The 24613-nt window shown below is 44.8% G+C and overlaps 1 protein-coding gene across 6 annotated transcripts in view; it reads right to left on the bottom strand.

The window, feature by feature from the left end:
* Window positions 1-2620: 2620 nt before the first annotated feature.
* Window positions 2621-24613, bottom strand: part of LOC6495752 (polyhomeotic-proximal chromatin protein) — a 59609-nt gene continuing 37616 nt past the window's right edge. For 3 of the 6 annotated variants that reach the window (XM_044715265.1, XM_032451219.2, XM_044715264.1), the window contains 9 exons: window positions 13144-13269; window positions 12743-13074; window positions 12512-12680; window positions 11978-12172; window positions 11612-11678; window positions 9564-10004; window positions 8373-8976; window positions 6392-8311; window positions 2621-6336 (listed from right to left, as the gene is read on the bottom strand). In XM_044715265.1, coding sequence (XP_044571200.1) covers window positions 4614-6336; window positions 6392-8311; window positions 8373-8976; window positions 9564-10004; window positions 11612-11678; window positions 11978-12172; window positions 12512-12680; window positions 12743-13074; window positions 13144-13269 — 5577 coding nt within the window. In that variant the 3' untranslated portion in view covers window positions 2621-4613. The remainder of the gene's footprint in view (window positions 6337-6391; window positions 8312-8372; window positions 8977-9563; window positions 10005-11611; window positions 11679-11977; window positions 12173-12511; window positions 12681-12742; window positions 13075-13143; window positions 13270-24613) is intronic. The other 3 variants (XM_032451220.2, XM_032451222.2, XM_032451223.2) reach the window with 3 other exon arrangements.

Below are 24613 nucleotides of genomic sequence, written 5' to 3'. Positions count from 1 at the left end.
ATATCTTGGCCAATTCTCACCCGATCCTTGAGCGGGGTACCTTTCGCACTTTTCGATTTTTTCTGATGGACCCCCTTGTGAAATCCAGGATTTCGACTTTTGGCCCAAACCAAGCCCATATCTTGGCCAATTCTCGTCCGATCCTTGAGCGGAGTACCTTAATCGATTTGTAGTTCCATTCTCCTTCAATCTGCATCAAAATCTCGAAACAAAATTTTCCATCCCCATTTTTCGATTTTTCCTGATGGACCCCCTTGTGAAATCCAGGATTTCGACTTTTGGCCCAAACCAAGCCCATATCTTGGCCAATTCTCGTCCGATCCTTGAGCGGAGTACCTTAATCGATTTGTAGTTCCATTCTCCTTCAATCTGCATCAAAATCTCGAAACAAAATTTTCCATCCCCATTTTTCGATTTTTCCTGATGGACCCCCTTGTGAAATCCAGGATTTCGACTTTTGGCCCAAACCAAGCCCATATCTTGGCCAATTCTCACCCGATCCTTGAGCGGGGTACCTTTCGCACTTTTCGATTTTTTCTGATGGACCCCCTTGTGAAATCCAGGATTTCGACTTTTGGCCCAAACCAAGCCCATATCTTGGCCAATTCTCACCCGATCCTTGAGCGGAGTACCTTAATCGATTTGTAGTTCCATTCTCCTTCAATCTGCATCAAAATCTCGAAACAAAATTTTCCATCCCCATTTTTCGATTTTTCCTGATGGACCCCCTTGTGAAATCCAGGATTTCGACTTTTGGCCCAAACCAAGCCCATATCTTGGCCAATTCTCACCCGATCCTTGAGCGGGGTACCTTTCGCACTTTTCGATTTTTCCTGATGGACCCCCTTGTGAAATCCAGGATTTCCACTTTTGGCCCAAACCAAGCCCATATCTTGGCCAATTCTCACCCGATCCTTGAGCGGAGTACCTTAATCGATTTGTAGTTCCATTCCCCTTCAATCTGCATCAAAATCTCGAAACAAAATTTTCCATCCCCATTTTTCGATTTTTTCTGATGGACCCCCTTGTGAAATCCAGGATTTCGACTTTTGGCCCAAACTAAGCCCATATCTTGGCCAATTCTCATCCGATCCTTGAGCGGAGTACCTTAATCGATTTGTAGTTCCATTCTCCTTCAATCTGCATCAAAATCTCGAAACAAAATTTTCCATTTCCATTTTTCGATTTTTCCTGATGGACCCCCTTGTGAAATCCAGGATTTCCACTTTTGGCCCAAACCAAGCCCATATCTTGGCCAATTCTCACCCGATCCTTGAGCGGAGTACCTTAATCGATTTGTAGTTCCATTCTCCTTCAATCTGCATCAAAATCTCGAAACAAAATTTTCCATCCCCATTTTTCGATTTTTTCTGATGGACCCCCTTGTGAAATCCAGGATTTCCACTTTTGGCCCAAACCAAGCCCATATCTTGGCCAATTCTCACCCGATCCTTGAGCGGAGTACCTTAATCGATTTGTAGTTCCATTCCCCTTCAATCTGCATCAAAATCTCGAAACAAAATTTTCCATCCCCATTTTTCGATTTTTTCTGATGGACCCCCTTGTGAAATCCAGGATTTCGACTTTTGGCCCAAACCAAGCCCATATCTTGGCCAATTCTCACCCGATCCTTGAGCGGAGTACCTTAATCGATTTGTAGTTCCATTCTCCTTCAATCTGCATCAAAATCTCGAAACAAAATTTTCCATCCCCATTTTTCGATTTTTCCTGATGGACCCCCTTGTGAAATCCAGGATTTCGACTTTTGGCCCAAACCAAGCCCATATCTTGGCCAATTCTCACCCGATCCTTGAGCGGAGTACCTTAATCGATTTGTAGTTCCATTCTCCTTCAATCTGCATCAAAATCTCGAAACAAAATTTTCCATCCCCATTTTTCGATTTTTTCTGATGGACCCCCTTGTGAAATCCAGGATTTCCACTTTTGGCCCAAACCAAGCCCATATCTTGGCCAATTCTCACCCGATCCTTGAGCGGAGTACCTTAATCGATTTGTAGTTCCATTCCCCTTCAATCTGCATCAAAATCTCGAAACAAAATTTTCCATCCCCATTTTTCGATTTTTTCTGATGGACCCCCTTGTGAAATCCAGGATTTCCACTTTTGGCCCAAACCAAGCCCATATCTTGGCCAATTCTCACCCGATCCTTGAGCGGAGTACCTTAATCGATTTGTAGTTCCATTCCCCTTCAATCTGCATCAAAATCTCGAAACAAAATTTTCCATCCCCATTTGTCGATTTTTCCTGATGGACCCCCTTGTAAAATCCAGGATTTCGACTTTTGGCCCAAACCAAGCCCATATCTTGGCCAATTCTTACCCGATCCTTGAGCGGGGTACCTTAATCGATTTGTAGTTCCATTCTCCTTCAATCTGCATCAAAATCTCGAAACAAAATTTTCCATCCCCATTTTTCGATTTTTCCTGATGGACCCCCTTGTGAAATCCAGGATTTCGACTTTTGGCCCAAACCAAGCCCATATCTTGGCCAATTCTCATTCGATCCTTGAGCGAAATGTCTTAATCGATTCGTAGATAGATTCTCTACAAATCTGCATCAAATCTATAAATATTTTTTTTTACAAAATTCCCTTGTTCCATTTAGTTTTCATTCATATTTATTGATTCTTCATACGCATGTTCATAATACATAATTGCATATTTTACGACTTATGATAAATATTTTTATAATATTCCATTTTAAATACATGCATTTAAAGTGTATGTGTGTGTGGTGTATAGGGGGGGTGTGTGCTTTAATTGTTTAACATTATTATGGTGTGTACGCATATTCAATAATTCAATATGTAGCCATTGCAACACATCCGCGAATTCAGCTGAAAGCCAACGGGTTGCATGGGCATTTTTAATTGTTATTCTTGCGGATAGGACCTAACTGAGCACTCCAGATCAACTTAAAAATTAACAAGCTTGATGGCTAATTATATAGGTATTTTCCTTTTTTTTTGTGTACATTTACGCGTGGAGTGCGGTTTTCGAAACTAAAACAATTTACAAATAATTAGCAACTATTGCGAGAACTAAAAAGTGTGCTAAAAACTAATTAGATGCTAGATCTTCCAATAATTACTCGTATGTTTATGCATTATGGTTTAGTTTTAGGTTTACTAACTTTTCAACACTTAAATGCTAGTGCTAAAGGTGCGGCCCGCCAATTCGAACAATTTCTGTTTATCTCCTCCATCCGATTCTCGTAATACCTCAATGAGTTTTTGTGTTTTCAGTTTAAGCTTTAAACAATGTATGTTAAATGCATCAATCGCTTGCTTGGTTAGTTGAGTTCATCTTCATTATTAATTCACTTTTAGACGCGAACGCAGTATTTGTATCTGTATCTTGGATCTGTCTGTGTTCTGTATCTATTATGCAATAAAATCAGCCTTAGTTATAATAATTGTTACTCGTGAGAACGCATTATATATGTAAGTTTTTTGGGTTGCCTATGACGATATTTGCATTAAGCGCTGGCAAATATTTGAGAACCTCATTCATCATCAATACAATACGTTGCTTTTGTTAATAATCGACGGCCTCAGATTTTTAATACTCTGGCTCTGGCAAGTTAAAGATTTTCTCTAAAAAACAATTTTAGAAAAAAAATCGATTAAAAGTAAAAAATCTGTAAATTTTACTAGCAAAAATTTACGTTTTGTTTTCGATTGCAATTATTTGTTTTTTTTTTCGATTTCTTTTTTTGGGTTATAAAATTTGCCGCCTATTGAAATATTTTCCTTTTTTTTTGTTTTTATAAATATTCACGTTTAAAAACATTATACGTTTTAATCATTTAGTATTTGTTAGTATTAGTTTAGTTGACTTGACTTGACTGGAAATTCGGCTAAATGCTCAAATTCAAATATTATTGTTACTCGGTGCAACTTTCTCCTCTCGCCTAACACTTTCCCTCTTCTTGCTTCGCTTTTTTATACTTTTTATTTTTTAGGCATATAAAACCTACACTAGTTGTGTGTTAGAATATAATGTTAATGTCGTTTAAATGTTTTTGTGCACTAGTCGAACACGAACACGAATGATTAATGGATGGATACTGAAGAAATGAACTCGCTCGCCTCTGCCTATCTCTGACCTTCTGACATTACAAACTAAAATCATCGATCTTAAAATCGGATCTAATGCTTCTCGAAAACAGACTAAAAGAACGAAAACCCTTTCTTGCCTTTCAGTTTGCTTTCAATCGGGGACTTTTATGGAGAAACTAATCGTAAAATATTGCATTCGTACTTGCTGGTTGATTGCAAATATCGTTTAGTTGCTGCTCGCGGTCAGCCTACATAAATTTATATCACACGCAATAAATATATATAAAATAAAAAAGTGTAATTAAACATTTGATTCTCTAATCAAAGAAATCGCTATACTCAATACTCGATTTTCTCATTTGTGTTTTTAGGGTGCAGGCAGTTGCTGTTTGCAGTGACAGTTGCAGCTCTATTCGTTGTGAGAGTGGCAATGACTGTTGTTGGACTAACACTAAGCTAACGATTTAACGATTTGGCAAACGGTTGATTTGATTTCATGGGATCGCAAGTGATCTTCTGAGCCTACTAGTTTTTAGTGCAACCGATGGTGGTTGGCCTTGGGCATGGAGCCCACAATTCGCACACGGCCCAGAGTGCTCACCGCCCCGGGGCCAGCACCACCGGACAGCCGCTGGTGCATCTGCAACATCTGTTGTTGTTGCAGTTGCTGTTGCAGCTGCTGTTGTTGTTGCTGCTGTTGCTGTTGCTGCTGCTGCTGATGCTGCTGCTGCTGTTGCTGTTGTTGCTGCTGTGTATGATACTGTTGGCTAGTTGGCAGATGCGGCTGTGGCGCGTGCTTGGCATCGTTGCAATCGCAGAACTGCGGCGGTGGCGCCAACACCAGATTCTCGGTGCACAGCTGCTGCAGATTGTTGTTGCCCGGATGCGCCACAGCCGCTCCAACGCCCGGAACGCCAGCAACGGCGCCAGAAGCAACAGCCACCAGCTGTCCGCTGGGCAACATGCCCACAATATGTGTGGCCATCGGTTGTGGCTGCTGCTGCAGTTGCTGGAGTTGCTGCTGCTGTTGCTGGTGAGGATGGGGATGAGGATGACGCTGTAAGGTATGCTGTGTCGGCTCGCCATCACTGTCCGCCTCTAGAGGAGGGGGCAATTGCATAAGGGACACTGCCGAAGTTCGAGTGGCACCCCTTTGCATGGCAATGGCCGCCGCCTGTTTGCGGGTCAAGGAGTTGTGCCGCTGGAAAGCCTTTGCAGGCGGCGAAGGACTTAAATCGCCATCATCATCCTCCAAATCGGAGCGCTGTTCCATCTCTGACTCGTGGCCGCTGGCGGAGCCGCCCTTGTGCAGCTGCTGCTGGTGTTTGGCCACCAAGGCCGCCGTATTGCTGGCTCCTCCGGCTGCTGCCGCCTTCGCCTTGAGTATCTGCTGCAGGTGCTGCTGGTGGGCCATCTGCTGTTGCTGCTGCTGCAGTATCTGCTGCTGGGTGGCAATCAGCTTCTGGTTGGGATTCGACTGTTGTTGCTGCTGCTGTTGCTGCAGCTGTTGGTGATGGACATTGGGGATGCGACCCAAGACTTGGGGACTCATCACCTGCTGCTTGTTGTTCAGCTGTGGCTGCAGTTGCTGATGTTGCTGCTGTTGCAACTGTTGCTGTTGCATCTGTTGTTGCTGCAACTGTTGTTGTTGCATCTGTTGTTGTTGCATCTGTTGCATCTGTTGCTGCTGCATCTTATTGCTTATGGAGACTTTGTTGCCACCCATTTGCTGCTGCTGCTGCTGTATAACAGGCGCATGTTGCTGCTGCACCAGTTGCTTCACCGTCAAAGTGGCTGTGGGTGCTGGAGCACTTGCACCACCACCTATGCTGATGGTGGTCTTGGCCATGGGCTTGGTGGTTGTGATGCTGGAGGTGGTGGTGTTGTTGATCGGCTGATCGGGTATGGTCTTGGGCTCCTCCACAATGGTCACCGAGGGTTTTTTCTTAATGGTATCGGTGGGTTTGACCCCCACTGCTGCACCTCCACCTGCCAGAGCCAGTTGCTCCTGCTCACTGCTCACCCCAGAGCTGCTATTATCGCACTCATCCTCGCCTGGCTGCAGCTGATGTGGCGCTCCTGGATGGGATTGCTGCTGCTGTTGCTGTGGCTGGTGCTGTTGCTCCTCCTCTGGTTTCTTGGCAAAGCCGTTGGGCGAGGACTTTGAGGTCTTGAGATTGCTGCGAATGCGCTGGATCTCCTCCACGGAGAGTGAGTGCGAAATGGAGGCACTGCCTGAGTTGGAACTGCTGCCACTGGGGGAAAGAAAGGTTACTTTTTAAACTCCTTTAAAAATAATCACCCTCTTACCTGGCCTGACTATTGCCACTGGTCTCGGGAACATCGAACAAGGCAATCTTCTCATTGAGCTTGGTGTTGCGCGCCACCAAAATGGAGTTCTCATCCTCCCCATCCGACTCACTGCAGCTGTAATCGGGTTCCGGTATAGGTGGAGCTGCTCCGGATGCGCCACTGACAGTTCCGTTTCCATTTTGTGCCACTACTGGCGGAGACTGTTGGGGCGGCGGTGGAGCCGGCGGGGATTGGGGTGCCGCCACCTGTTGCACATGGACTTGCACCTGGGGAGCGGCATAGTGGGAGGCCACCTGTGGCTGTGGCTGTTGCTGCTGCTGCTGCTGCGGCGGGGGACGCATTTGCGTGGGAGCAGCATACTGACTGATCGGCTGGGAGCCTCCGGTCGTCTCCTGGGATGGTTTCTCTTGAGCCTGGCGTAGCTTCCAGGCCATAACGTTGCGCAGCTCCTGCGGCGAGGCATAGATCTTGGCGTTCGCCGAAGGATTGAAGCTGCTCTGGACGCCATCAATGGCGGCACTGGTGACTGCATCGTTTTCGGCCCGCTTCTTGAGCTTCTGCTGCAAGGAGATGGTGCTCTCGTACTCCGAGACACTGCTGCGCGTCTCCACCTTGACCACCTGACCCACTGGCGGTGGCGGTGGTGGATGGTTGGGCGGTGGCAGTACTGCTCCTCCTCCAGCAGCAGCTGTTGCTCCTGATCCTGCTAGTGCACCTACTTTAAGCTCTCCTGGCGTGGAGTTCAGGCGCTGCAAGGAGGCATGCAACGTGGCCACATCGTCCTGCGAGTGATGACCCTTGCCGGCCGCCTGCCAAATGGACGAAGCCGAGCCATGCAGCTGCGGTCCGTGCAAGTCTGGAGTGGAATGGAATCGCTTCAGATCCTTTCCGCCGCCTGCTGCACCGCCCGGACCCACGGTTGGGGTGGCCACGGGCTTGCCCCGCAGTGTGCCGCTTCCGTGCTTGCTCCTCGCCGTCTTGCGCTTCATCTCCGCCACACTGCCGTAGACCAGGGGGCCAGCACTCCTCATCGGCGACCCATTGGCGGCCGGGGGAGTGGCTGCTCCACTGTCCGTGCCCGACTGGAAGCGGGAACTGGTCATCATGGTGGCATACCGGCTGGCATTCGCCGCACTGCCCTCGCCCTGCTGCCGCTGGAAGAGCTCCTCCAGCTCGGCGGCCGTGATGCGACTGGACGTGGGCCTCGCCTTGATGCTGGCGGTGCGCAGCTGGACGGGAGTGCCCGGTCCAGTCTGGTTGCTGCTGCCACCACCCGTCGCCTGCGTCGTGGCTATGGACTCCACCGAATTGGATTTGGTGTGCGGCAAGTCGTCATCCTTTTCGCCTCCATTCTCCAGACCGGCCACCATGGACTTGGCCCTGGCCCGGCCCACACTCAGTGTGGTCTTCGGATCCCGACGCGGTGGCATCGGGGCCATGCGCACACTGCCTCCCGAGGAGGAACCCGGACCCGGGCCCGTCATCTTTCGGGGCAATGTGGCGCACTGCCGGTGGGCACTTTGCGGCGTGCTCGGTCCGCTGGACAAATGCTGGCTTCCGGCCCGGGCTGCGCCGCTGGGCAAATACTGGGCACTGGCCTGCATCTGGTGGGGGAATTGCGGTGACACCACGGTCATGTTGACCAGGGCACCCGCCGACCGGATCATCTCCACCACCTGCTCGTGGGAGGCGGCGCTCACGTCCTCGCCGTTGATCGTCAGCAGGAAGTCGCCGGGACGCAGACCGGCCATGTCGGCCACGCCGCCGGGATCCACATCGTCCAGATATTGGAGGGCCGGGAAGCGCTCCGAGGGGCGCAGCTGCATCAGCTGGGAGCTGGCCTTGGCGCCGCGCAGGATGAAGCCGAAGCCGCGCTTGGCACGGTGCAGCACCACCGAACGTGGGGCATTGTAGGCGCTATTGGAGGATAAGAGAATTTAGAAAAGGAATCCTGGCGGATGAAATCCCAAGGACTCACCTCTTTTTAATGCGCGGAGCTGTGGCACTGCTGTATTGTCCCACCGAGTGGTTGTTGTTGCTGTGGTTGTGGTTGCTGCCAGCTCCCCCTGCCCCGCCATTGGTCTCCTGCTGGTGGCAGGACCCGTTGCTGGCCACAGATAGCGATGGTGAGTGATGTGGCTGCTGGAGCAGGGTACTGGAACTGCCCGAATGCCCGCCGAGACTCAGCTGGGGCGAACCCTGGTAGGAGGAGGCACTGGGCGCCTGTTGCTGTTGTTGCTGCTGCTGTTGCAGCTGCTGGGGCGCCATGCCCGTGCTGGCGGTCATCACATTGGTGATGTGCTTCTGGCGCAGACTCACCTCCTGGACGCAGTCGGCCGGAAAGAAGCCGGACTGGTTGGTGCCGCGGACATAGCCCTCCAGCAGGCCGCAGTCGGTGCTGCCCACCACCTCGATGACATCGCCCGGCTGGAGGCGAATGTGTCCCACCGTGTTGCCGGCATATGGCTCCATGCACACCACCGTGGTGCTGGGATGGCCGATGGAACAGGCGGCCGAGTCCGAATTGGTTCCCACGCCGGACGAATCGCTGATGATGTCGCTGGTGTCGCCCAGAGATTTGTCTGTTCGGACGAGGAGGAGGAATTCAAGAGCGTGAGTGGGGATTGGCTTTGAGTGAAGTCTTATTAAGAGTAGACAGGAGGCAGAGGACCAAACAAGGACATGCACACATGCAGAGACAAAGGAGTAGCCTGGATGCAGGGTTACTGGCACAGTGAAGTATGAGGAGGAGATAGGATAGGATAGTCTTAAGATTTTTTTCATCTTTAGGATAATTATTAACAAATCTTAACTTTGAAGAATATAGACTAGAAGAATTTACTTAATTTTTTAAAAAACAGCTTTTAAAAAACTTCTTTTAATATAAAAGTTATAGGAATATATCTTACAATCCAATGATTCTGAACTCTGTGCAGTTTTCTTAAATGAAAACTCATGCTTTTTTAAAAAATAAAATAACAATTAAAATTCGAATAAAACTACTTACATATCATGCTCTTTAAATATTAATAAAATAGATCCAAGAAAGTATACTTATCCTTTCCAATTTGGAATACTTAGGCGTATAGTTTATATCTTACAAGACTAGATGTCAGCCCCCAAATAAAACTGAATGAATGAGAAATCATAGGGAAAGGCATTTCCTCACCTGTCACAATGCTGATGTCGTCCTCGTGGGATCGGTGGCCCGAGGAGCCCTCGGAGAGGCTGGAGCTGGCGGAGCTGTAGGCGCCCAGCATGTGCTCCGAGGGGCAGGGCGACGGGGGGCCGTGCAGCTGCAACGCATGTAGGTGGGGCAGATGCTGCTGCTGTTGCTGCTGCTGGTGGTGGTGCTGGTGGTGCAGAAGATGCTGTTGCTGCTGCTGCTGATGGAGGTGATGCTGTTGGTGGTTCTGATGGCTGAGCATCAGACCGACACCGGCAGCCCCGTTGCCATTGATGCCACCGTTGGTGGAGCCGGCAATCATTGCACCACCAAAACCACCGCCAGCCGCTGCCAGCAGAGCGGCGCCGGCGGCTCCGTTGGCGCTCAGCCACCCGATGCCCGATCGGCGTTTCGGATTGTAGCGCGGCGGCCCGCGGAAGGGAACTGCGTGGTGATCAAGGATACGAGTTGCTTAGAATGTGTGTGTGAGTTTTGGGGGGAGGGGTGTGCGAGGGTTAATGGTTAAAATGTGTGTTATCATCCCATCTTAGTTAGTGGTTAACTTTATGAGATTTGTAAGGAAGTTCATAAAACCACTCATTCTAATTTCAAGAATATTTTTTAAGAAATATTTTCAATGACTTTGGGTATTTTTGGGAACAATATTCCAATCGATAGGTTAGATTACATATAAATCAATTAAATTAAGTGAAAACTAAAGAAAATGTAAGGTATTTTTCTTTTCTCTCTTAGACTTTATTTTTAGACAGAATTTTAGGCCAAGACTCAAAACATAAATTAGAAAAATAAACCAAATACTTTTAAGAATATTTTTCACAAATTACTTCATCAATCAAATATATTCCTTATTTTTAAGTTTTTTCAGTAACAATTCCATTTATAATCTCCAATATCATATATCAAAATAGTTCAATTACACTTCTTTAAATACTTTCATTACAAAATTTACTAAAAACTCTTTAAATTTCTCGAAAATATTCTTGAAATTAATATCCATTTTCTTTGCCCATTCCCGAGTTTGTCAGTTTTCGAAGAAACTTCTCCCTTGTCCGTTTTCTACTCAATCTATTCAAATTAATCCATTTTCGATTAAAATACACACTAGTATGACTAATTAGTACATGTTCTAGGACCCTAGGGCCAATTCGTTGGGATTCCAGAGACTTACACACACACTTACTTACTGTTCAGCGCTAGCGAGGGATACGCGACTAAGACAAAAAAGCAAAAATAGAGCCACAGGACACTCTACCAATGTCCTGGCAGCGTACAAAAACAAAGTGGCTAGGATATGTGAGATATATATGTGATATATGCACGGATGTATATGAGAGAGAACAGTAAACATTTAACGAAACATGGAACAAGAACAGCCAACGAGTCTGAGATGTGTGGCATTTCAAACAAAACTATTTTTGTTACGATTATATAATAATATATCTCAAAAATATCTCAAAAACAAGCAAATGCAAAATACGAAATACGAAAAGGTGTGTTTTGATTTTTGGATAAATTATAGGTTGCATCTTACGGATTACATTTATTTATAAAGAATATTAAGAGATATATACGACTAATATACATTTGATAATAGGGAGAGACAGAGACCTAGATGATCGAGATTGAGATGGATGAATGATTGATTGAGTGATTGATTGAATGATTTATGGCGGTGTGTGTCCAAAAATATGGATAGAGAACCGAGTAGAGTACTGGAGAGTCGCTTTTTGGGGTAAAAACTGATTCGAACTAAGGACTAATTCGGAAAAGGAAACTATTTTGGAGATGAGTGTGTGTCCAATATGAGTAATACATAATATTAAATAGACTGAGTAGAGAAAACGAATTTATAACTAAGGAGCAATAAACAAACTCAAATATAAACGAGGATTCGAATTCCCCTTTGAATGAATGGGCTTTTTTTTCAGGTTGAATGAATGATTTTGTTGATTCTGTTGGGATTACGAGTCGAATGTTTTAGTTTTGAATGAAATGATGGAGCGATTTGTAAGATCGGGAGAAACACTCACCAATATCCTCCGACTTGTAGTTCTCAATTATCTCGGCTAGCTCCAAGTTGCCGGCGATGACAGCCACCTAGATGGAATAATAGTATTTAATAAAAGGACCAGAACCGATAGAGTCATCATTAGAACTCAAAACTAACTTAAGAACTAGTCTCAACTACAAGCGTAACTACAGCAGCACAAAAGTACCAACTTAGAAATAACAAAACTAATAAAGATACTAAAGATATTAATTATTAGAAACTAGATATTAAAATGGAAGAGAATATGGTACTTGAGATTATATTTGTTATTATACTGTCTACTCCATATTCTTCTCCCATAATCCATAATATCTAGCATCTATAGAGATCTGGGCATTAGCTTTACCTGGTAGGGAGTTTGATTGGCAAAGTTCTGGGCACCTCGCTGGGCGCCCCGAAATAGAAGCATTCTAGCACAAGCCTCTTGGTTGTTAACAGCGCACACATGCAGCGGACTATTGCCGGACGCATTGCGGCCATCCATGTCAGCACCGTAGAACAGCAGGTGTTCCAGGTGCTGGACCAGGCCATGCCGACAGGCCTACACAATCGGATGGTGGTTTCGGTTTCAGTTTCGGTTTCGGGTGGTGGAGAGCGTAGAGCCAAAGGATGCAGTTGCAAGATGCCAACCCGCGGGTTACATATTATTAGCAAGCGTATTTGTTTTGTGTATTTTTGGATTTTTTGTTTTAAGAGTTAGATGTTTAAGTTTAAGTAAGAAACGAGAAAGAGAGAGAGAAATAGAGAATTGAATCATTAATTGGCTTTCACCATTTCACCAGGGGGGAGGAGGAGGAGGAGGGAACTGGCTCGGGGACAAAGCAGTTTCTGTTACGGGAGGCATACAGGAGGACCACCTCAAGGACCGCCACCGACCTACCTGATGCACCTCGTTCCAGCCCTGGCTGTCCTGGATGCCCAGTGTGGCATGATCGTGCAGCAGGCTCTCCGTGATCTTGGCCTCGCACTTCCGGGTAATAGAGATGTACAGGGGCGTAATGCCACGCCCGTCGCGGTAGTTTGGCGAGGCTCCGAGTTCCAAGAGGGTACTGGAAGTCAGAAGAAACATTAGCCTTTTGTTTGTGGTTGGAAGTCCTTCTTAGAGCCCTACCTAACCGCCTCTAGGGAATCGTGTTCCACAGCTCGGTGCAAGGCCGTGGTGCCATCCTTGGTCCTGTAATCCAGCAAGGCGCCACCATTAACCAGAGCAATGAGCAGCTTGTTGGGCTTCTTGGCACCGGTGGCCACCGACAAGGGTGTCTCCCCGCTCTCCGAACAATGGAAGTTGGGATCCAGGCCCTTGGCACACATCTTGGCTATCTTCTCCACGTGGCCGCCATTGATGCACTCCAGGAAGCGCCGGAGATTGGCCCGCGTGTGTAGGGCCTTCAGTTGGCGTTCGTCCAGGGTTAGCATCTTGTAAACACGACGTTTGTACTTGAGCTGAATTTTGGTGAAAAAAAGTAGAAAAAAGTTAGAGGAATTCGTAAGGAAAGGAGAGTCCTTTCTCACCTCCAAGTAGCCAACGGGTCCATTGAAGGGATAGTCGCCCAGGCGCCGTTCTTCGTCCAGGAACTTGCCCGCCTTGCCGTTGGAGGGTGGTGCGAAGAGTCCATAGTTGAAGCTCTCCTTCAGCTCCTGCAAAAAATAAGAAGAAAGGACATCCTGGTTAGACGTGTGACGTGGTGATTCAGGTGTTTCATTGACGTGCTCAAGTTGAGGGAGTCGCACAAAGGACTTCCGGACTACAGGCTATGCCTGTACTTCCTGCCTAGTATGTCTACTAAATACACCTCGTATCTTTCACAATGTCCTTGCTAATGAGGCTCCACCTGGCCTCCAAATGCCGGCAGGAATACGAAGCCTTTCATAATTTACAACTGCCTTTAAGTGGCAATTTCTTGTTTTAATTAAACACAAAATGCAAAATGCAAAAAAAAAAAAGAATAATTTACTCCGTGCTACGTGCCACGCCCCCCCAAAAAAAAGTTGCCACCCCGGAAAAGTTGGTCGTTGTTGCAGCCGCCACACAGACTCCTGGATCTCGAGTGTATAACGGGTTTGACATTGCCGTTGCATTAATTATGCAAAGTGCGTGTGTGCCACACATGTGTGTATGCTTCGTGTTCTATTTGGTCTATTCCACACGCCCTTAAGTGCCGCCAAAAGCAGTTCCATGCTGCCACATAATGTGGCAAGTGTCGCCATTTAAGTGAACAATTTTCCTCAGGTCTAAGCCAGATGTGTGGCACAAATGGACGATGGGTGTCAAGGGGGACTAGATTTTCTCTAGGGTTGTTAGGGTTTTGTCCAAAAATTAGACATTAATTACATTACTTGGAGTTTCAGGGTTATAATGAGTTATTATTGATTATTATTGAAGAAGAGAAACAAGAGACTTTCTATAACTTTTAAGAAAAACAAAGAGAGTATTCCTGGTGAGGGAATACTATCAAGTCCCTGACAGTTTCTTCTCAAAAAGTAGGCCAGTCTAGAACCGAATCATAAATTACTTTTGATCTAGGATGCCATGGATTATAATTTCTCGAAAGTTTCATTTGAGAAGCCAAGATTCTAGCAAATAATTCTCATTCCACTTCGAACCTTGTTAGGAGTAACAACTAAGAATCTAAAATTCGTTTCAAAAAGCATTTTAAAAAAGTAAAGTAAAAATTTGTCAATAAAAAAATTGCCTTCTAAATTTTCCACTTTAATATTTGTAGAAGAAATTCTTTCTAAAAAAAGATGGTGCCCCAACAGGACCTAAGCTTCCATGGATGGAATGCCACCAAGTGCGTCTCCCGCAAGAGGCGTGCCGAGGAGGAGAAGATCGCACTCTTCAAACAGCAGCAGGACTACTACAAGAAGAAGAACGAGCGGGCTGCCGAGAAGCACGAATGCGACATGGAGCTACATAAGGTGGAGATGGAGAAGCAGTTGGCTGAGCTCCGGCACATCAACTTGCAGAACGAGATGCTGGAAGTTGGCCTGGAACAGGCCAAGGCCAGGAAGAAGTACAAGCTCTGTGATTAATTCCATTTTTCTTTTGGAATTTTGACAGGATTTCCAAAGGACTAGACTCTAGGACTAGATATGGTTATGATAAGATCTCATGAACAAAATAAAATTAATCATTTCCTGATTAAGGGATTGTGTTTTTATTATTTCTGAAGGTTGGGGGTTTCTTGGGTTTATTTTCTAGAACTGCAATATTATGCAGAAAGGTTATTCCACAAAGGTAGTCTCTATTCCAACTGCATCTATACTCTACTTTCGAGTCACGTCTTTGAAACTCTGTTTATATAGTTGAGAGATGGCATATCCGTTTCATATGCAGGCCTGGCAACTGGCAGCCAACTAGCGTAGCCTTTCCTGATGAAGCACAACCGTGCCCCCACCCTAGGCCACATAAATTTCAGGCGCACAAAACTAACACGCCCCCGAGTAGCAGTTACTGCCCCGCCTGCTCATCCACATCTCTACAAATTCCACAACTCCTTAACAAAACAACAAAACACGTTAACGGTTGTGCGCCAAATGGATTTTATGGCGCCACCCTCCTGGTTCTCTGCCCTTTGGGCCTCCATTTGGTCCCTTTCCAACCCTCCTAGTACTCCCAGCTAGCCAACATCCCCCAGGATTCTGGGGTCTCAGTTACCGTCTCAGTCATGCACATGCAAATTGCAGACACGTCGCTGGCCTAGACCCCAACAGGAACAGGATAAAAGTCCTGCCATTCGAATAAGGAATACCCTAGAAAAGAGGTTATTAAATAGCATAGCTTGGAGAGACCCAGACTCCATAGACTTACTCCCAAAAACAAACTACACCCTTCGTAAGGGTAGCGGGCAGTCTGGAGTTCCAAAACCCAAAGGATTCGCCCCTTCCTACTTTGATTTCTTCGAGGGTTGCCCCAAAAAGTCAACTTGCTTGCGCAAATTGCATTTTTATGAGTTTTGATTTCGATTTTCCAATCCGTAAGACGGCTCATAAAGAAAATCCAGGGATAAGGACAGGAACAGGGAAGTGGCAGTAGCAGGGGCATGGATGGATGCTGGATGTTTGGAAAAGTAATTTAGAACTTCTGTGAGCTGCTGCTGCTGCTGCGGCTGCTACTGCGCACACTTTTTGGCTTTAAAGCACTTTTCCAACTGTTTTGCTCATTTCGGGCTGTGTTGGGTTTGTTTTTTTTTTGTTTGTGGTAGCAGCCATAAATTGTGTTCGGCTGCAACAAAGTGGAGCAAGCGGAATGTGTATTCGACATATTTGGTTGTGTATACAAGTATAGGTAGTATTTTTGTGGCAGCCACCGAATGAAGGGGCAGACAGGGGCCATAAATCATGGAGGAATTGCAACTGCAACTGCAACTGCAGGCAACTAACATAACCAGCAGACCCAATGGGTCTCCCCAAGGGTACAAAGCAACAAATTGCAATTTGCATAAAAATTTACAATATTACACGGTTTGAGAGCCATGTGGTGCGGGTAGTTCAGGAGCCTCGTAACTGGGGTTCGAAACTAAATGAATAAATTCATTCAGAAGCTTTGAATTTACTATTTTTGTAGATTTTTTTGACTGAAAAATGGGGAACAACAAAGAATTAAAAAATTTATAGAATACTTAGTAGTGGGTATTAATATTTTCAACCAAAACTGAGCTAAATATTATGATGAAATTATGAGCTACTAAGTAAGTAAGTAGCAGGTATTAATATTTTATGAATAGTTTTCAAAATTATTCGAATATATGTTCAGTTACTTGACTAGTCTCTCTATACCCTTTCTTTAATTAAAATGCATACTTTAACTTAATTTATTGAGCCAGCAAAAGCCATGTAAACAAAACATCAAACATTGGATTTGATTCCATTTCGCAAAGAGCCAGAGCCAGAGCCAGAGCCAAAGCTCAGCTGGAATAATTCAATTCAATTTAGAGGCAATTGGCAATCTGCATGAAATTGACTTTGTGGCACAGTTGGACAGTAACCCAGCCGCCAGCCAGAGTGAGTGTCAAGCTCACCAGCGAGTGAATCAGCAGAGAAGTAAATGTCAATGCGATGCGATGTGCTATGTGCACTTGCAGCCAGCAAATGAGCTACTTCCTGTTCCAATAAGAAACAAGAAAAGACCCCAAGGCGACACAACAAAAGACATCATTGATAAATTGTCAAGCGGCAGTTGTAGTTGTAGCTGCTGTCCGAGTACTTGTTGCCAAGACTGTTGCAATTGTTTACTAGTTTTGATTGAAAGCAAAAAGCAACTAAGGAGTGTGAGGGAGCTATACAGGCAGGTGAGGCATAAACAGTGCCAGCTTAAAGTAAACAGTCGGACTGGACAGCCTCCGTGCATGGAAGTGGGTCGCCGGCCATCTGTTGTTGCTGTTATTTCTGGCCATAATCTCGTTCTATTGCGGCAATTAGAGTTGCAACTTGCAACTAACACGGAAAAAACAAGCATTTCACGATTGATGGTTTATTAATATTTTTTATTAACCAATAGATTTGATATTTTTATTACCAAGTTATATTTTTTTCTTCAAGTGCAGTTTTTAGCCAACTTTGTGGCTGGAATTTGTTTTGGTTTTTTGACTTTTTTTGGTGGCTTTGTCAGCTCTTTACATTTATGGTCTCATTAGCGTCAGCAGTTTATTTTTTATGTATTTATTTTTGCAACAATTCTGTTTGCTTTTTGGTTTGGCCTTTTGGATAGTCGCAGTTTGAGAGCCACTGTGGCCTGCCAAGATATCGGATGACCCGAAGATCTCGGCCCAAATGGCTTGACAAAGCGGCCAAGTGATAACGGAAATGCCACAAAAGGGAATAGCCTAATAGCCAGGCACAATGGGCCAAATCAAATAGTGTCATGGCAAAATAAAAGTGGATTAGAATAATTAAAAAAATACTGAACAAATATGGAAAGAGGGTAATGGATCGAAAACTTCGACTTCCACCTTGGCTCTGGTTTACTTTTTAAGCCAATATTTACGCACATGTGGCGTTAATAAACAAAAGATCCATTTGTTTGCCAAACAGGCTTTCTGGAGCACTTGGCCTGCGTCATAGTTAGTTGTGAGTAATTCGCTAAAAAGTATTCATGTCCCACAGTATCATCTTCTTCAGAGTTCTTTGGCTTGTTGGCTGCTCTTTGTTCTGGAAGATTCAGTTCAGGACTTCTCAGGTTGCAGCCCATGAGGCTTCAGCATCAATTTATGTAATCTGCCAAGCCGGAGAGAAGAAACAGCGGACGCGGACTTGGTCACATCATCTTATAAATTTAGCTCGTTTGCCGAAAGGGAGCGAGCAGGAGGAGCAGTCGCTGGGCAAGATGCCAGTGGTTAACCGCAGATCCCACTTTGAATCGCTGTTTGGAGCCTCGAACAATGCGGCCTGGCCTTTGTAAACTTGAACCTTACACAGAGAGAAGTTTTAAGGGGGTTTTTAAGAAGGTTTTTTCAGATTAATGTATTTCTTCTTAACTAGACTTGATCTTAAAGCTTAAACTAATGCTCTCTTCTCCCTAAAAACTATACCTTTCTTATTATATATTTATACCCTTGCAGAGGGTATTATAATTTTGGTCAAAAGTGTGCAACGCAGTGAAGGAGACATCTCCGACCCTATAAAGTATATATATTCTTGATCAGGATCACCTCCTGAGTCGATATGAGCATGTCCGTCTGTCCGTCTGTCCGTCGGTCCGTCTGTCCGTCTGTCTGTTTCTACGCAAACTAGTCTCTCAGTTTTAGAGCTATCGAGTTGAAACTTTGCACACACCCTTCTTTCTGTTGCAGGCAGTATATAAGTCGGAACGGCCGGGATCGGTCGACTATATCCTATAGCTGCCATATAACTGATTGATCGGAAATGCCATAACTTTGGTGTTTTTTAAGTTAGAGGGTTGGGACTTTTATGTTAACACACACATGTTATATTTAACCAAAGTATCTTCTGTACAAAATTTCATAAGGATCGGCCGACTATATCCTATAGCTGTCATAGAACGATCGAAATTGGCATAACTTTGTTGTTTTTTAAGTTAGAAAGATGGGATTTGGTACAGATTCTATTTTGGGAAAAACAATCTGATTTGTCGAATTTCATAAGGATCGGCCGACTATATCCTATAGCTGCCGTATAACTGATTGATCGGAAATGCTATAACTTCGTTGGTTTTCAAGTTAGGAGGATGGGAGTTTTAAAGGATTCCTCTTTTGGCAAAATAATTCGATTTGCCAAATTTCATAAGGATCGGCCAACTATATACGATCCGCTATATATTTAATAATATAAGATGCGTGGCGCCACCTAGCGGACTGCGACTGAACTGCAAGGGTATATCAACTTCGGCTCCGCCCGAAGTTAGCTTTCCTTTCTTGTTTTTAAATAAAATATCTCCCAGTGCCTCTTGACAAAGCCTGCGTTCTAAAGCAAACTGGTTTTCTGCTTCCAGCCAGAAGTTTCTGTTCAAAATTCACATTCTTTTCATTCGAATTGTTTGGTCATTTTGCGACTCTGAACTTGGGAAGGTATAGGGTTTTGGGGTTTGCCCTTCCAGTTCACCTCCGAAAGCCTGAAACTCCCTGAAACTCCCACCCAATAACCTGAGAGCTTTATTAATTTATGCGTGCATTGGCATCGGATTGCGGTAATTAATTTCAAGTCGATTGCATTTTGAGGCGCAGTTCAATTAATCACTCAGGCCAGTGCTGCTGCTGCTTCTGCTCTTATTAGTTTTTTAAAAAATGAAATTCCAAATGAAATGCTACTTCGACTGTACTCTAGAATCGCTACTCTTTGTCGCGGCAGGAGGTCAATGACGTACCATCCGCCTGCAGCCTCTGGAGCGGCTTCAAAGTCAAAGCCATTCAGCAACAGAAACAGCCATCCCGGCCAGCCCATTGCCGCCTGGAACCTTTGGGCCTACCATCGTCCTGCTCCCCTCCAGGAACTTGGACTGAGTTTCAAAACTAGTTTCGTTTGGTTGGGTTTTCGTGGGCAAGAAACTGCTGGTTGCCTCCTTTTGGGTGTCTGTCCGAGAGATGTTTGTCTTGTCAGGCCCACCTACAGTACCCTCTAGACTACATCCTTGAAACCCTGAAGAAAGTGTTGATGGGGAAGTCTTCCATTACGGCTCGAAGACCCAACCCATTTGCAGCCAACATTTATCAGAGTCAAGTGCATTGAACTTGCATTCGCCGACATGAAATTTATTTGCCACTGCCACCAAAGTGGGCGGAGGAGCGGTGTGCAGCGGAGGGGCGTGGCATAGAGCCATTCATATTTTTCACACTCAGCTGCATTTCGACAAACAGTGGGGAAGAGAGAGACCTCTGGGCGGGAATAGAAATGCTATCTAGGGACAAAAGGACATTGACAGCCAGCGTCGAAAGGTGAACTAAAAAATATAAGAGGAATTGCAGAAATGTAGTGGCAGCAGTAGCAGCAGCAGCAGCATGCTAAAGGATATGGACAAGAGCTCATGATGATGCCACACAGAAAATGAAAAAAAAAAATAAAAAATAAAGTGGAAAAAAGCGATGTAGAAGAGAAGCTTGCCGGCGAGGCAACATAAAACTTGTGAATGCAGGTGACAGGCATTTGCAATAAAGCTGCTATCTACAAAATGCCACAGAAGGGAGGAGGTGGCATGCCACTAGAGAGGAAGAGAAAGGAGACCTTTCAGAGATTAACCGTTGACAATGTTGCACGGAATGCGGCAGTCCGTCCGAAAAAGCGAGACTAAGAGACTATGAGACTCTGAGCCTCAGCATGACAGGCACCATGTTGCCAAGATATTTTTCACTCAGGCAACAACAGTGGCCTCTCCCCTGGCAGCAAGGATATGGTTAACAGGAATCCTGGAACTCAATCCAAGACACTCCACTCTACTCTACTCTCCCAGCCTAATGCAGTTGGCCTAAACAAATTTTAAAAACGCAGACTGCACCAGAAGGGAAAATCAATATTTATTTAGACACAAGACCCCAGATACACACACCAACTGACAAACAAACAAACAAACAAACAAGCAACAACAACAGTAGACATTAAATGGAAAAACACAACCAAATGGAACATGCAACCATTTCGTGTATAGGGGGGACATACTGTGTGTGTGTGTGTATCGTGTCTGGCGATTATGACTGTTCTGCCTTAGAAGAGTCTCCGCCGGAGACTGCAGACCCTTTCCTCCTTCTAGGTTTTTCTTTTTTTTTTTTTTCTGTTGTATCCCCCTGTCTGGGAAACATGCGACAAATTTCCAAGGGAAGAGGTATTTCTTGTCGGGGTTAAGGAACGGTTGAAATGCTTTCAGAGTTTTCATATTCATCATGGACTAAGGAGGGAGTTTCTCCCCAAAGGCAGGAGGAACAGGACGAAGTACAAGGATTCTTGATGCCAAGACAAAGACTGGAAAGAGGTCTTCCCTCAATAGCCTCTCGCTTTAAGAAAAAAAGGATCAACTACTGACCACTGTCTAGTGAAAGGAACAACACACTAGGCACGAGCCTGGACTGGAGAACATTTCTATGTCAAAGTCATTCCATTGGACAATGTAGAACAATAAAGTACGCCACTAAACGAGACACGAGACACAGCCGACAACGTGCAACAGAACTGAGAGCAACACACACGACACACAACCGACAACCCAATAGTACTTTAGAAAGAAACGAGGCCCCCACTATAATGACGATAATGATGGTAATGATCCCGGCGAGACATCATGCTCAACGTGTCCAACGAGGCCGATTCTTTCACTGACCATTTGCTGAACACTCGAATTGCTAATCGATTCGATGCCAAACGTGCCTCATGGTTAACCGTACTTGGCCGCTTGGCCGATCGAGGCGGATCAATGGATCCGATCCGAGTCCGATCCAAGATCCGATCCAGCCGATCCACCGGTTGGGAGCCAAAGCAATTCCCTCATTTGTTCTGGCCACTTTCTTTCTTGGCTTATTTATGTCAGTGAGTGGTGTTTCTGCCTTCTTATTTTTTTTTCTTTCTAGAAACCTTTCTTGAAGCAAAAAAAAAAAATACTATACCTTTACCGTTCACAGTCATGCATAAGCAGAGTAATTTTGGCCATTAAATTAATTATGGTCGGCTGTGTAAGAAGCATTTAGTGGAGGGCCTGGCCTTCCCCTTAGTTTCCTCTTATTTTTGGGAGGAAAAACCCAACCCAACTCATTTCCTTGGGGCTCTGCCGGATAGCAACCCTCGGAAAAGCAAATGAAAATTATACAATTCACTGGGCAAATGGAGAAATCCTCATGGAATGCAATGGACATTTTTTGGGGGTGGCTCTATCTACCGGCATGACAAACCTCAGAAAATTCGATTTATTTAGTTAAGAGGATAAGGAATTTTTCATTTCAAAGGTAGCTAGTCCAAAGAATTCAGGGCAGAGCTATGTAGAAGCCAAATAGTTACAAAAATTGATTCATTTATGTAGCTAGTACCCTTCCCTTTCCGATTTGCATACAAAACTCTCATCCAAATTACATTGACCCTCTTTTCCTAGCCCCAAAAAATGGCTCTAAGGCTTTAGATGCTGGCAGCCATTTGCCCAATCAATGCAACACCAAATGGACAACGGACAGCGGACAGCGGACAACGGACAACGGACAGCGGACAGCGGACAACGGCTAACTGCAAACAAGTTGGCAAACAAACTTCCGTCTCAGTGCACTTCAACACGCCGTGTACTGGGGGCTCTGGCTCTGGTGACTGATGCCAGCTTATTGTGACCCAGATAGACTGGCATCGGTCAGGAAAGAAAGCGCACCAAAGGTGCACATAGCGACAGATGGATAGAGATGACTGCAGGCCGTTGGAAAGAGACAGCCAGCAGAGCAAACATACCAGATACGAGATATAGCCACCATTAGCTGAGTGGCTGCCTGGCAGGCAACTCAAATCAACCTCAGCTGACAGCTTGGGGGCTGAGCCCTTCGGACTTGGCATCAAATGATAATAACCAGATTGGAAAATATCATTTCAAGACCAAGGCAGGGAGACCTTTGGTATTAAATTATTAAGAGTTATAAGTAATTTATAGATTTTTATATTTTTAGAGTGATTAAGATGGTAAAGTGTGAGAGAAGCAAGAAGGGAGGGATATGATGGGGTCTAGAATGGTATGTGATACCTGGTACTTTACTTTTTACTTTGTACTAGGACATATTTTACTTCAAGGTCTCTATAATATATTCTCTACTATATATACCTTATCAGAAGTCTACCTCGTATAAAGGTTAACCAAGAAGCTATAGGGTCTGTACTTTGAACTTCAAGATTAAAGTTTAATAAAAGTTACTTTCTAAATATTTTATTTCAGAACTAGCTTCTACAATATAGGTTTCAAGTTTAATAGTTTTTTGTCTTTTGAAAGCTTATGTTTCTACAATCCAGAAGAGTGTCTAGAACACTATATGATACCTGGTACTATACTTGATATAGGGTTTGTCCTTAGAACTTAATGATTAATGTTTAGTACAAGTTATTCTCTTATTTTTTTTCAAGTGTACTAGTTTATAGTTTCTATTAGTTTTCTGATTTTTCAGAACTCTGAACATGTGTTGGCTGAAAATTCACTTTATTCCGCTTTAATGTCTAAACAAAAAGTGCAACAGTAACAGCAGCAGAGAGAATTGCAACTGCAGGCTCAGGTGTGAAAAAATAATAAATTCCAAAAAAAATAGATATCAATTTTTTAGGCTTTCCAGGCGTAAACCCAATCCTAAAAAACAAAATAAAATAAAACCAATGACTGATAAAAGCCAGCTGCCCGGCCAAGTGTGAAAATTTGAAAGAGAACAGCTGGGTGGGCATATTGTCATTGATTTTAAGATTTTTCTTCATTATTATTTTTTTTTTGTTTGCAAGCCATGTTCTTTTGGGGGGGAATTTAAATTTTTTCATCTTACTGGGGGCTTTAGTGGCTGCAACTTAACGGTAAATGGAGGCAAAAAGGGTGCCCACAAATGGAAAAAGCAACTTTGAATGCGAAAATTTATGCAGCCAGAGAGTTGCAGTTGCCGTTGCCGTTGCCGGTTGCCATTGCAGCTGCGATCTCTTGGCCAGGCCAATGGAGGAAAAAGTTGGTGGAAAAACTGACCGCAGCCATATTTGAGAACCGAGAACGTGCTGTGGCTCGTTCTGGTCCTCGTTCTGACCCAGCTCAGCCCACTCAGCTCTGGACTTGAATCAATCGCTGAAGTCCAGGTCCAGCCCAGAGCTCTCTGTGGTCTGTTGGCCCTTTATTTACGGTTCAGTTAGCCATGTAGATGGATGAGACCGGGACGAGACCATCCACAAATTGCATCTCTAATGGATGGATTTGTTTCACTTCAATGTGGAGCATGGAGCATAAAAGAGAATATATATTTTTGGGTCAAGTGGGTGGATGGATTGGCACTTGTAATTAGGGAACATTTTCCAGGTACTTAATGTTGGCATTTTTTTCTAGGTTTTTTTTTTGTAATAAACATATGGCCAGAGAGACATGGCTATCAGCTGGCCATCAGAGTGTTGGCCAGAAAGTGGCAAAAAGCGTTAACAAAAAAATACTGCCAATTGCAGAGTTTGAAATCTCACAGCTCGTAAATCGATGGACAAAAAAAAGGGGGAATATGTGGAGTTAAGACACTGAAAGAAAATCAGGGAGGGTCTAAGCAGAGCTATTAACTAACTACTATACATATTTATATCTTTTATTTTAATATTATTTTTCTATCTGTATGGTAACCCCCCTCTCTGTTGCTTTGGGGCGTCGCCTGGCGCGCGAATTATGCCACCAACGAGCAAGAAAATGTGAAATCTTTTTTCCTTCAAACACCCTCTCTCTCCCAGCTGGTCTCTGAATTCTACAGTCTACAGTCTACAGTCTGCACTCTCCTTTCTGCCAAAATTGCAATTGGAGATTTTTTTGTTGCCAGTTGCAACTGGCACTGGCATGTTGCTGCGATGCTGCACGTGC

Source organism: Drosophila ananassae, chromosome 3L, assembly GCF_017639315.1.
Source record: "Drosophila ananassae strain 14024-0371.13 chromosome 3L, ASM1763931v2, whole genome shotgun sequence".
NCBI classification, from domain to species: Eukaryota; Metazoa; Arthropoda; class Insecta; order Diptera; family Drosophilidae; genus Drosophila; species Drosophila ananassae.
This window is presented reverse-complemented; position numbering and strand designations above follow the sequence as displayed.